At 42.4% G+C, this 12981-nt stretch overlaps 1 protein-coding gene across 1 annotated transcript in view; it reads left to right on the forward strand.

The window, feature by feature from the left end:
- The first annotated feature begins 1790 nt into the window (after positions 1 to 1790).
- Positions 1791 to 12981, forward strand: part of TWF2 (twinfilin actin binding protein 2) — a 63697-nt gene continuing 52506 nt past the window's right edge. Inside the window, exon 1 of the mRNA XM_081320008.1 lies at positions 1791 to 1992. Within this exon, the coding sequence (XP_081176134.1) occupies positions 1968 to 1992 (25 nt within the window). The 5' untranslated portion in view covers positions 1791 to 1967. The remainder of the gene's footprint in view (positions 1993 to 12981) is intronic.

The following is a 12981-nucleotide window of genomic DNA, read 5'->3' on the forward strand; positions in this document are numbered from 1 at the left end:
GTCCCAAAGATGTTTCTTCAAAACACAACTGGACTTTGTTCTTCCTTGAAGACATTTCACTTCTTATCTAATAAGCTGCTTCAGTTCTGACTGAATGGTGGATGATGTCTTCCACCATTCAGTCAGAACTGAAGAAGTTTCTTCATCCCACTTTTATTATTTTTACAAATAATTCAACACGGCACACATATCCAGCACACCCTTCTTCCTCACAACCACCATGGTTAGGTGGGATGGGCTAGGAGAGAATAATTAACTTAGTCACCCAGCTAGCTTTCATAGAACTAGAACTCATGCTCCCCTGGTTTTTAGCCTGGTGCCTTAACCATTAAACTGGCACTGGAGATTATTTCTGAATGGTTTGGGCTGTTACATTCTGCAACCTCACATACAATACAGGCTGTGTTTGCACAACAGATCATTGTTAATTTAACCACTATTTTTTCAATTGCATGTCTAGGTTCAAAAGAAACAGTGTATCTTAAACAAACCTTGAAGGTTAGATTCCCACAACCAACTACAATAAGATGTGATTGGTTAATTAGTTGCTCACTGTATTCTCTCACCCTCTAGTCTAGTCTAAAGGAAGTCTTGCAACTCCACAGTCCTGCATGGAAATTCCAATGGAATGTCTGATTCTTTTGAAAGGCAGGTAGGCCTTTTCCACTGAGTGTGTGTGAGTGTACACTTTCAATTCTGGCTCCTGGTGACTGCCTGGACAAGTCTCTGCAGCTTTCTTGGACAGATTTCAGAAATGGTTTGCTATTTCCTCCTTCCTAGGGCTAGAGCTAAGATTGGCCCAGCTGGCTTTCTGTCCAGTTTCTAACCTGGAACCTTAGCTACTTACACTAAGCTAACTTTCTTCATCAAGCTGAATACAAAGATAGATAAAAGGTAAAGGTAAAGGTTCCCCCGCACATGCGTGCTAGTCGTTTCCGACTCTAGGGGCCGGTGCTCATCTCCGTTTCAAAGCCGAAGAGCCAGCGCTTGTCCGAGGACGTCTCCGTGGTCACGTGGCCGGCATGACTAGACGCCAAAGGCGCACGGAACGCTGTTACCTTCCCACCACGGTGGTCCCTATTTTTCTACTTGCATTTTTTACGTGCTTTCGAACTGCTAGGTTGGCAGAAGCTGGGACAAGTAACAGGCGCTCAACTCTGTTACGCGGCACTCGGGATTCGACACACCAAACTGCCGACCTTCTGATCGACAGGCTCAGCATCCTAACCCACTGAGCCACCGCGTCCCTCTACAAAGTTAGATAATGCTATGGAATTCTCAGCATACGGCAGCACTAACAGGAGCCCACTTTGGGATGTAGGACCACCCCAAGCTGGTTATCCCCTGCCTGGCCTTTCCAAACTGCTCCTCTTCTTTCTCTTTTCTTTGTATTGACCAGTGCTTTTTTTCTAAAAGAAAAAGGTGCCGGAACTCACACATGCCATACAACCCGCCTTGCCTACCCTACAAGGTTCCATCCCAAAAAGGTGCCGGAACTCCGTTCTGAGCGTTCTATGAGGAAAAAAAAGCCCTGGTATTGACTATATATTTGTATTGACTATATATTTCTTCCAGCAAAGTGTTCTTCTCAGAACAGCTCAGCAGGGCCAAAGCTGCTACTCTTCCTCCTCCGTAAGGACCAGAAACCTGAGATGCGTTGGCTGGGGCTGCGTCCGCGCTGAAGCGTGTCTCCCTCCCCTGGCTGCTCCCACACGGCGGAGCTCTCACTCTAGGTCCGGGGGCGACAGCAATGAACGGAGGCCTCGCTGCAGCGCCGCCCCTCATCTCGCTGCGCCGCTCGCTTGGCGACAGGCTCGGCCTTGCCTCGGGCGGCCTCTCGCCCAGCCCCGCCAGCTCCAGTCAGCAGGAACCCGGAAGCAGGCGGTGCTGCAACCGAGCCGTTTCCTGCGCCAGAGTCGGAGAGGCGGCTGAGTTGCAACCTGGTGAAGCGGAGCAGCTGCGGAGCCATGACTCACCAGACCGGCATCCACGGTAGGAAAACGGGGAGCCCGGGGAGCGGGGTGGGGGCTGCTGTCACACCTTTTGTGCCGCCCTGGGGCGCTTCGCTCCGAAGCCGGTTGCGAGCGGCCCGCCCAAGCCGCCGCTGCCCATTCGTGTCCGTTTCCCCGCTTTGCCTTGACGGCTGGCTGTCCTTTCGCGCAAACCTCCATTCTTCTGCCCTCCGGCTCCGTTCTCTATCCCGGGGTGGGAGAGAAGGGAGCTCTGATATGCAGCTCGGCCTCGGGTCATTCAGACGACGCTTCCTGCCGGTTGTATAGTCCCTTGGTCTTTCCCGCCTGCGGCTTTGACCCATCTGCCTGTGCGGTGGAGATGGGAGGCTTTTGAAGCAGGAGGGCATCTTTACAATGAAAAGTAATTCCTAGAAATCTCGCTCGATGATGTTGTGGGGTGGCCGTGATTGCCAAGGATACCCCACTGCGCCCCATATTTTTTTCTTACATGATAGTCATCAGCAAGTATGCGTTTATTCGGGAGGTTGTCTACACCATTTATTTGAAGGTTAAAGGCTTCATCTCCTCAGCTCTTGCTCATCTGGATGTTCTAGCCAACTTGGGCACAGTGATCCTTGCTAGCCTGTCATTCTACTCTGAATTGCTCTTGTGAATTGCTGATACTCTGCTCTGTGTGTGTGTGTGTGTATTATTCATATATATATATAATTACAAATATACACATATGTATATATATGTGTATATATATACAATATACACATATACAGATATATTTATATCTGAATAGAAGGCTCTTTCTTTCATTTCATGTCTTTGAGTGCAGTTGCTGATGGGATATTGTGGGTACTCATGGCATTTCTCCATTCTGCAATGGACCTGAGATGTGGCAGCCTGTTCTGGTTGCTGCTGTATAATTGCTTAACATGTTGGCTCTGCAGTGTGAATCATAATTGCCGGAGCCATTTCCTCCACCACATGGAAGCAGCTCTATGGTTTTACAGTATATCCCTGCTTCCTTGTATCTTTAGCATCCAGAGGCTAAATCTTACCGGTGTCTTTCTGCATGCTAGGATTTTGTAGATTGTAGATTACCATGCTACAAGAAGTAACTATAATTAAAGATTTGACTTGGAAAGCTGTGAGAATAAGATTGTATCACTACAGTAAATTATACAATATCAGCTGTACAAATCAAATAGGGGTGATTATAATTGGCCCATCCTGCACCCCCCCTCTCCAGCTCCCTCCCCCAAGTCCTTATCTTGCTTTGGCAATGCACTGTGAACTTTCAGTTTACAGTGTCAGGCCACGGGAATACATATGAGGCCTATACATATTGATAATACAACCTCTTAGACGGCACTGTTTCAATAGTTGGAGGTGTTGCATGCTGCTAATTTTAAGTGCATTACATTCAACAGTGCATTCTGCGTAAACTGATATAACTCAAAAGAGTGAGAGACTGATAGTAGAGCAGCAAAGGTGCAATTTGATGTAACAGGATGAACCTGAGTTGCAAGAACTGTGTTTGGAAAGCAGGAAAATATCTGACTGAGTGGTAGTGCTCAGAACTTGTAAAAGTAGCAGTGTTGCTGGCTGTGCTTAGATTAAGTTAGATGCTGGATTGACTGAATGGTTGGATGAAAAGCACATTTGCATTTTCTCTGAAAGAACAATCTCATGGATAGCAATAGTTTAAGCTTCACTAGCAATAATTATGCTTGTTACAGTTTTCTAGGCTTCTTGGATTTGATAAAATTCTGCTATTTTAAGCAATTCCCTTTCAGTTAGGGTAGATTTGGCAAGAAAGATTACAGTAATAACAATCTAAGGTCTATTCATAAACTAGCAGGTAAGCATGGAGATATTTAACTGCTTTCATCACAATGGAATATACACATTTAAATAATGATTTCATTCCAACTTTCTTCCAAGGATTTTATCTCTACATATTTTTGTCTCCCATTATGTTATCCACATATCAACCCAATGGGGTAAGTTTGACTAAAAAGCAGTGGCTGATACTCATCTGGTAAGTTTTATGGCAGAACCGTTCATTGTGCCACTTCATTATGGTAACTAAATGTGTACAGTCAGTCCTTGACTTACAACCACAGTTGAGCCCAAAATTTCTGTTGTTAAATGAGACGTTTGTTAAGTGAATTTTGCCTCATTTTACTGCCTTTCTTGCCACAGTTGTTCAGTGAATCATTGCAGTTATTAGTAACATGGTTGTTAATCGAATCTGGCTTCCCCATTGAGTGCTGATCAGAAGGTTGCAAAAGTGATCCCAGGACACTGCAACCGTCATTAATAAGAGCCAATTGCCAAGCATCCAAATTTTGATCATGTGACCATAGGGATGCTGCAACGGTCATAAGTGTGAAGAACAGCCATAAGTCACTTCTTTCAGTGCGGTGGTAACTTCAAACAGTCACTAAATGAACAGTTGTAAGTTGAGGAATACCTCTATTAATATTGAAGCTTATGCATATAGTGTCTTTGCAGCTGATTTAACAGTATTGTACCACAAGGGAGTATGTGTGTCGGTATGTATGTTAGGAAGAACTATGGTATGTTAGTATGTGGTTTTTGTCCTGTAAACTATTTTGAGCTGTGTTACTTGGGCTGGGCTTGCTCGTCCCTGATCTGCCATTCATTAATTATTTAGTTGGGTTTTTATGTCATTTCAGTCTTTTAATCAGCTCAGTTTTCAGTTCTAATAGCTAGGATGAAAACTGTAAAATGGTAAGCAATAGCATCATACTGTAATCAATAACATAACAAATAACAATAACAATAATATAATAGCAAAACATCAAATGATACCTGTGGAACGTCTAATCATCTGGTGTTGCCTTTCAGCCCGCCCGGGAGCAGCTAAATTACAAGTCCCCTCCTTTGCCACAAGCCTCATATAGCCTTCTGATATAATAATAGGGATGAAGACTCAATATCCACTTGATGTCATACAATCAAGCAGTCAAAAGAGCTAGCTGCTTTCCTGACTGATTTTCCCCTAAAACTGAAATATATTCTTGCTGTTTCTCTTAAATGTTTTTGCCATATACTCTTGAGGGTTTTTTTTAATGTTTTAATTCCTTATCATCTCTAGAGCCAGTTTGGTGTAATGGTTAAGGTACTAGGCTAGTAACTGGGAGACTGAATTATAGTCCTGCCTTAAACACAAAGCCAGCTAGTTGACTCTGGGTCAGTCACTGTGTCTCAGCTCTAGGAATGAGGCAGTAGCAAATCGCTTCCAAAATCGTGCCCAAAAAACTGCAAGGACTTGCCCAGACAGTCTCCTGGAGTCAGTCATGACTCAAACGTATATACACACAGCATATCTTACACTATTTTCTATCAGAGTTTATACTATGTTCTATTAGGAAAAGGGAATCTCTTTTCACCCTCTTTTTCACAAATCTTTCATTTCTGTGGTCAGTTGTACCTTGTGGTGGTTAAGAGTTGGGAGAGTTTCCCACTTGCAGGCATGCAAAATGTAATAGCTTTCTACAATATCATTCTTTTAGTTTATGGTCACTGCCTTGGATTAAATCTAGTACAGATAGCCCTCAATTTACAACCATTTGTTTAGTAACAGTTTGAAGTTATAACAGTACTGGGAAAAATGTCTTATGACTGCTGCAGCATCCCCATGGTCACGTGATCAAAATTTGGGCACTTGGCAATAGTTGCACTGCCCCAGGGACATGTTATCACCATTTGTCAGCTGGCTTCAACAAGCAAAGTCAATGGGAGAAGCCAGATTCGCTGAGTCATTGCATGACACCCTTAGCAACTCCAGTGAATCACTTAATGGTAATAGTGGGTCATAAAAAAAGGAGGCACCAACTCATTTAACAACTGCCTTGATTAGCAAGGGAAATGTTAGGCTCAATAATAGTCCTAAATCAGGGGTAGGCAAACCTCGGCTCTTTTATGACTCATGGACTTCAACTCCCAGAATTCCTGAGTCAGCATAGCTAGAGCTGGGACTACTATTGAGCCCAACATAGCTGACTCAGGAATTCTGGGAGTTGAAGTCCATGAGTCATAAAAGAGCCGAGGTTGCCTACCCCTATCTAAGTCAAGGGCTCTACCTGTATTTGCCTCTACTCTGCTTGCTTCTAAGACAAATGTGCTGTGACACAATCGTTTAGAGCAGGAATTGTCAGCCATCTTCTGCTCATGACCCCTCCCTCTTCTGAACCCCATTTACTTTTGTGACCGTATCCTCCCCATAGTTACTATAAAGATATTTACTATATAGGTAAAGGTAAAGGTTCCCCCGCACATGTGTGCTAGTCGTTTCCAACTCTAGGGGCTGGTGCTCATCTCCGTTTCAAAGCCGAAGAGCCAGCGTTTGTCCGAGGACGTCTCCGTGGTCATGTGGCTGGCATGACTAGACGCCAAAGGCGCACGGAACGCTGTTACCTTCCCACCGGAGTGGTCCCTATTTTTCTACTTGCATTTTTACGTGCTTTCGAACTGCTAGGTTGGCAGAAGCTGGGACGAGTAACAGGCGCTCACTCTGTTACGCGGCACTCGGGATTCGACCCGCCAAACTGCCGACCTTCTGATCGACAAGCTCAGCGTCCTAACCCACTGAGCCACCGCGTCCCTATTTACTATATAAACTCTAGTAATTTTCAATATGCTGCTGAAATTAGCATAGATATGTGAGGGTTATGACAAATTCATCACATGCCTTGGCAGTTATGTTTGACATGGCTACGTGGATGGCATATGCTCCACACCGAGAATTTAGAGCTTATTTGTCATAGTTAGTTACACAATTATACCAAGTCATCCCACTTTTTAATTCCCAAAAATGCCTACAGTGGTAATCGACCAAAATCATGGTGTTGCATAAATAGTGGTCCCAAACCTCTACACATAAATGTAAAATCAAAGGATGGATGCAGTGATTGTTCCATCTTCTAAATATTTTGTTTTTTTAATGCACTTTTCATGTTATTCTACCTAGCTCTTGGGTCTCTTGAGAGAAATGCACAGAATACTAGTTTCAGTCTAGCTATATTAATCAAGCATAACTATCTTATTCTGCTCTACAACTAATTGCATTGATTGAAAGAAACATTCTTTGATGTAGGGTAAGCCCTAAAAATAATTACTGTATACCGAGAGAGTTTAATTCTTAATACATATTTTTATGTGCAAGGTTATCATTACATTATATTACAGCACTGGGTAGCTTTTTTTTACTTTTTATTACATGCTTGTGGGGATCCTCTTAAAACTTTGCCTTCTGTTCTAAATTATAATTATAATCTATTGGGTTTGTTCTCATGGATTAGTAGTCCACTGATATTACAATACTATAATATAATGAGTATTCCACTGTGGATGAATAAATAAATTTCTAATATGAATCTTAACCCACAGTTTACACCTGACAATTATCTTTACATATGGCAAATCATGCCAAAATTGGAACAGGATCTCCTGTATTTTTGCATTAATCAAGTTTGTGGAAAATGAAATTAAACACAGTGGAATCTCTGAGAAGTGAGTCATGGAGAACATACTACCCCAATTCAAGTTGCTGCTTGTACACACAGTTCTAATGTGTACAGAATTATGGGTAAACCAGCACATTTGTGGAATTGTGTTTCTTATTCAAAGGTGTTAACCTATTCTGCTGTTTCATGTGGGAAGTGTTTCTGCTGCTCATACCCTTTTTGATATTTTCCTTATACTGGCAAATTGCCCTAGCAAAGGCCTTTGGATAAAAGCCATGAGTCAAATCCTGTTCAAGTATTATTATGCAAATAAGTCTGAGGGAAAACAGAAGTGAGGCATACTGATTTTTCCCTTTTTACTTCCTTTTCTATAGCTGTGAAATGCTCAGTTTTCTGGGATATCTGTACATTTGCATATTTGAAGTAGTGAATTACCTGACCACAGATGATTCTGTGTGATATTTTATAGAAGCTTGTTTTTAAAGCTGTTTACTACACAGATTCCCCTTCATGGATTACTGCCTTGTCGTGGCAAAGGGGCGTGCTATGAGCTATGCCGTGCAGAGCCACCCAAGACAGACAGTTCATAGCAGAGAGTTCTGACAAACTGGAGAAGGAAATGGCAACCCACTCCAGTATCTTTGCCATGAAAACCCCATGGACAGTACCAAAAGGCAAAACGATATGACGCTGGAAGATGAACCCCTCAGGTCGGAAGGTGTCCAATATGCTACTGGGGAAGAGCAGAGGGCTAGTACTAGTAGCGCCAGAAAGAATGAAGCAACTGGGCCAAAGCCGAAAGGACGCTCAGCTGTGGATATATCTGGTGGTGAAAGGAAAGTCCAATGCTGTAAAGATTTTTTCTCCATAGGAACCTGGAATGTAAGATCCATGAATCAAGGAAAACTGGACGTGGTCAAACGAGATGACAAGACTGAACATTGACATCTTAGGAATCAGTGAAGTAAAATGGACAGGAATGGGTGAATTTAATTCAGATGACCATCAGGTATACTACTGCGGGCAAGAATCCCTCAGAAGAAATGGAATAGCTTTCATAGTCAATAAAAGAGTAGGAAAAGCAATACTGGGATACAATCCCCAAAATGACAGAATGATCTCAGTTCGAATCCAAGGCAAACCATTCAATATCACAGTAGTCCAAGTCTATGCCCCAACCACCGGTGCTGAAGATGATGAAATTGACCGGTTCTATGAAGCCCTACAGCACCTTATAGAACTAACACCAAAAAATGATGTCCTTATCATCATGGGGGATTGGAATGCTAAAGTAGGAAGCCAAAAGATAATCAGAATAACAGGCAAGTTTGGCCTTGGAGTACAAAATGAAGCAGGGCACAGGCTGATAGAATTTTGTCAAGAGAATACAATGTTCATAGCAAACACTCTTTTTCAACAACCCAAGAGACGGCTCTACACATGGACATCCCCAGACGGTCAATACAGAAATCAGATTGACTATGTGCTCTGCAGCCAAAGATGGAGAAGCTCTATACAGTCAGTAAAAACAAGACCAGGAGCTGACCATGGCTCAGACCATGAACTTCTCATTGCAAAGTTTAGGCTTAAACTGAAGAAAGTAGGGAAAAGCACTAGGCCACTCAGATATGAATTAAATCATATCCCTGTTGAATATAAAGTAGAGGTGAAAAATAGATTTAAGGAATTAGATCTGATAGACAAAGTGCCTGAAGAACTATGGACAGAGGTTCGCAACATTGTACAAGAGGTAGCAACTAAAACCACCCCAAAGAAAAAGAAATGCAAGAAAGCAAAATGGCTGTCTGAGGAAGCTTTGCAAATAGCTGAGGAAAGGAGGGAAGCGAAAGGCAAGGGAGAAAAACAAAGATACGCCCAATTGAATGCAGAATTCCAGAGAATAGCTAGAAGAGATAAGAATGCCTTCTTAAATGAACAGTGCAAAGAAATAGAAGAAAACAATAGAATAGGGAGGACCAGAGATCTCTTCAAGAAAATTGGAGAGATGAAGGGAACGTTTAATGCAAAAATGGGCATGATAAAGGACCAAAATGGCAGGGACCTAACAGAGGCAGAAGAGATTAAGAAGAGGTGGCAAAATTACACAGAAGAACTATACAAGAACAAGCTTAACGTCCCTGATAACCACGATGAGGTGGTCACTGACCTCGAGCCAGACATCCTAATGTGAAGTGAAGTGGGCGTTAGAAAAACGGAGCAACAACAAAGCTAGTGGAGGTGACAGTATTCCAGCTGAGTTATTCAAAATCTTAAAAGACAATGCAGTAAAAGTGCTACAATCAATTTGCCAGCAAATTTGGAAAATTGGCCACAGGATTGGAAAAGGATCAGTTTACATTCCAATTCCAAAGAAAGGCAGTGCCAAAGAATGTTCAAACTATTGCACCATTGCACTCATTTCACATGCTAGTAAAGTTATGCTTAAAATCCTACAAGCTAGACTCCAGCAGTATGTGGATCAAGAACTACCAGAAGTACAGGCGGGATTTCGAACAGGCAGAGGAACTATAGATCAAATTGCCAACATACACTGAATCATGGAGAAAGCTAGAGAGTTCCAGAAAAACATCTACTTCTGCTTCATTGACTATGCTAAAGCCTTTGATTGTGTGGATCACAACAAACTGTGGCAAATTCTTAAAGAGATGGGCATACCAGACCATCTTATTTGTCTCTTGAGAAACCTATATGCGGGTCAAGAAGCAACAGTGAGAACTGGACACGGAACCACTGATTGGTTCAAAATTGGGAAAGGAGTCCGGCAAGGCTGTATACTGTCGCCCTGCCTATTTAACTTATATGCAGAGCACATCATGAGAAAGGCAGGGCTAGATGAATCAAAAGTTAGAATTAAGATTGCCAGGAGAAATATCAACAACCTAAGATATGCAGATGATACCACTCTAATGGCAGAAAGTGAAGAGGAACTAAAGAGCCTCTTGTTGCAGGTGAAGAAGGAGAGTGCAAAAGTTGGGTTGAAATTTAACATTAAGAAAACCAAGATCATGGTATCCGGCCCTCTCAATTCCTGGCAAATAGATGGGGAAGAAATGGAGGTAGTGACAGATTTTATTTTCCTGGGCTCCAAGATCACTGCAGATGTGGACTGTAGCCAAGAAATTAAAAGACGCTTGCTCCTCGGGAGGAAAGCAATGGCAAATCTAGACAGCACACTAAAAAGCAGAGACATCACCCTGTCAACAAAAGTGCGTATAGTCAAGGCTATGGTCTTCCCAGTTGCAATGTATGGCAGTGAAAGTTGGACCATAAGAAAGGCTGAACACCAAAGAATTGAGGCCTTTGAACTATGGTGCTGGAGAAGACTCCTGCGAGTTCCTTGGACTGCAAGGCAATTAAACCGGTCAGTCCTAGAGGAGATCAACCCTGACTGCTCTTTAGAAGGCCAGATCCTGAAGTTGAAACTCAAATACTTTGGCCACCTAATGAGAAGGAAGGACTTACTGGAGAAGAGCCTAATGCTGGGAAAGATTGAGGGCAATAGAAGAAGGGGATGACAGAGAATGAGGTGGCTGGATGGAGTCACTGAAGCAGTAGGCGTGAGCTTAAATGGACTCCAGAAGATGGTAGAGGACAGGAAGGCCTGGAGGAACGTTGTCCATGGGGTCGCGATGGGTTGGACACGACTTCGCAGCTAACAACAACAACACTACACAGATTGAACCAAAGTAATCAGGTTGAATGACATCCACAGTAGTACTTCAAAATATTTTTTAATAACTTTGCCTTTTCAGTGGCTTACTTTAGGCTGATTGTCCAGCCTGTACTACTTGGGACTGAAGATGCAAAGTCATGGTGATGGCTAATGATCCATCATGAAGGGAGTCATAAAATTCTAACATGAAAAAGAGAAAAAGAAGTTAGATCTCTTCTGGCCCAGCACCCATTTGAATATGCATAGAGGGGTATATTGTGCTATAATGAGTCACGTATTATTTGGAAACCAACTGAAGGCCCCAAGGCGTATATTCTGCATGCTGGAGTTTACATTTTGGTACTTCTTCCAGGTGCAGTATTTGGTATCATCAGGGCAATAAGGAAAGCTGGACTTAAATCTTTTTTCTTGACGGTAATTACATCTTTGAGTTCTTGTAAGTCAGTGATTATATCAGTGATTATATTAAAAGAGTTCCTTTTACTGGCTTCTTTTTTGTTACCTTCCATTTTCAAAGCATCAGGACTTCTCCAGTGGCTCTTGTCTCTGCATTATTAACTGTTGACTCTTACTTCACTGTAGTTATCTTTAACAGTATTAGCTCTCTATGTGCAGAAAAACCTTTTTAGACAAGCAGTGTCTTCCTGTATTTTAAAGTAGCATGTGCCACAAAGACTGTGCCATGACCTATTTCTGCACACATACAATAGTGTCCCAGGGGATGGTTTCAGTTTCACTTACTTGCCCTCCACTCACCTCCAGCTGTGTGGCCCGATTCCTAACTGGCCACTGACTGCCCCGGGGGGGGGGGAGGTTGGGGACCCCTGCTTTAGATGACCGATGACATAATGGTGCATCTATTTCTGTGCTGCTTGATCTCTCAGCAGTTTTCAGTACCATTTGACCATGATATCCCTTTTGACCACCTTCCAGGATTGGGATTAGTGGGCTTCGTTTTATGGCAGTTCTTTTCCTTCCTCTTCCTAATTTCTCTGTTAGCAGTGATAAACTGACTTTGAAATATTGACCTTCTCAATGATACATTGGCACCGAATTATAAGCTATTTGGACATATCATTATAAGCAAATCTGGTGGATCTGAGATATTATCCATCCTCTCCTAGAGTTACATATAAAAGGAAAACTAGAACAGTGTTCTGTAAGACTGTGATTCGAAACATCCTCAGTTACTCCTTTGGATTTAACTTCATCTAAACTTCATTGTCTTATAAGCCTTCACTTGGGGCTTATAATTCTTCAGAAACATTACAGAATCAGGATCAAGTAAATATTCAAGTTAGTTGTTTGCCTCAGTCAGATATTGACAGTAATTTTAACCCTTGTGACCATTACAGTAACAATGCTGACTAACTTTACCCTTAGATCTAATAAACACAGGATACCAGCAGGAAAATATTGCCTTATACAATCAGTTGCTTTCAGTGTTAAAACTTTTGTAACATGGAGGTTGATACCTGACCGCTGTCAGCAATAGGGGGGAAATTATTGATACCGTTATTAGCTATTCTTTCTGCAAGTTGGTTGTATCAAGTGAAAGTTCTCACAGTATTGTTCTATTCCAAATATTCAGTTCTCTCCAAATCTGCATGGAATATTTGACATGCCATAGCTCTAGAGTGGTGGGTATAATGTGGTCCAGTCTCCAGATATGCCTTGTGTGGGGGGGAAAAAACCCCATAGATTTGATAAATACTTGTATTTTCCATTATGAAGGAAGGCACAAATGTTCTGTGACTTCCATGATAGTTTTTGGACATCCCTGCTGAGAGCAGAGATACATGTAAAAGAAGATGTAACAACTGGAGGA

This window comes from Vipera berus (genome assembly GCF_964194415.1).
Source record: "Vipera berus genome assembly, chromosome: 2".
In the NCBI taxonomy this organism is placed as follows: domain Eukaryota; kingdom Metazoa; phylum Chordata; class Lepidosauria; order Squamata; family Viperidae; genus Vipera; species Vipera berus.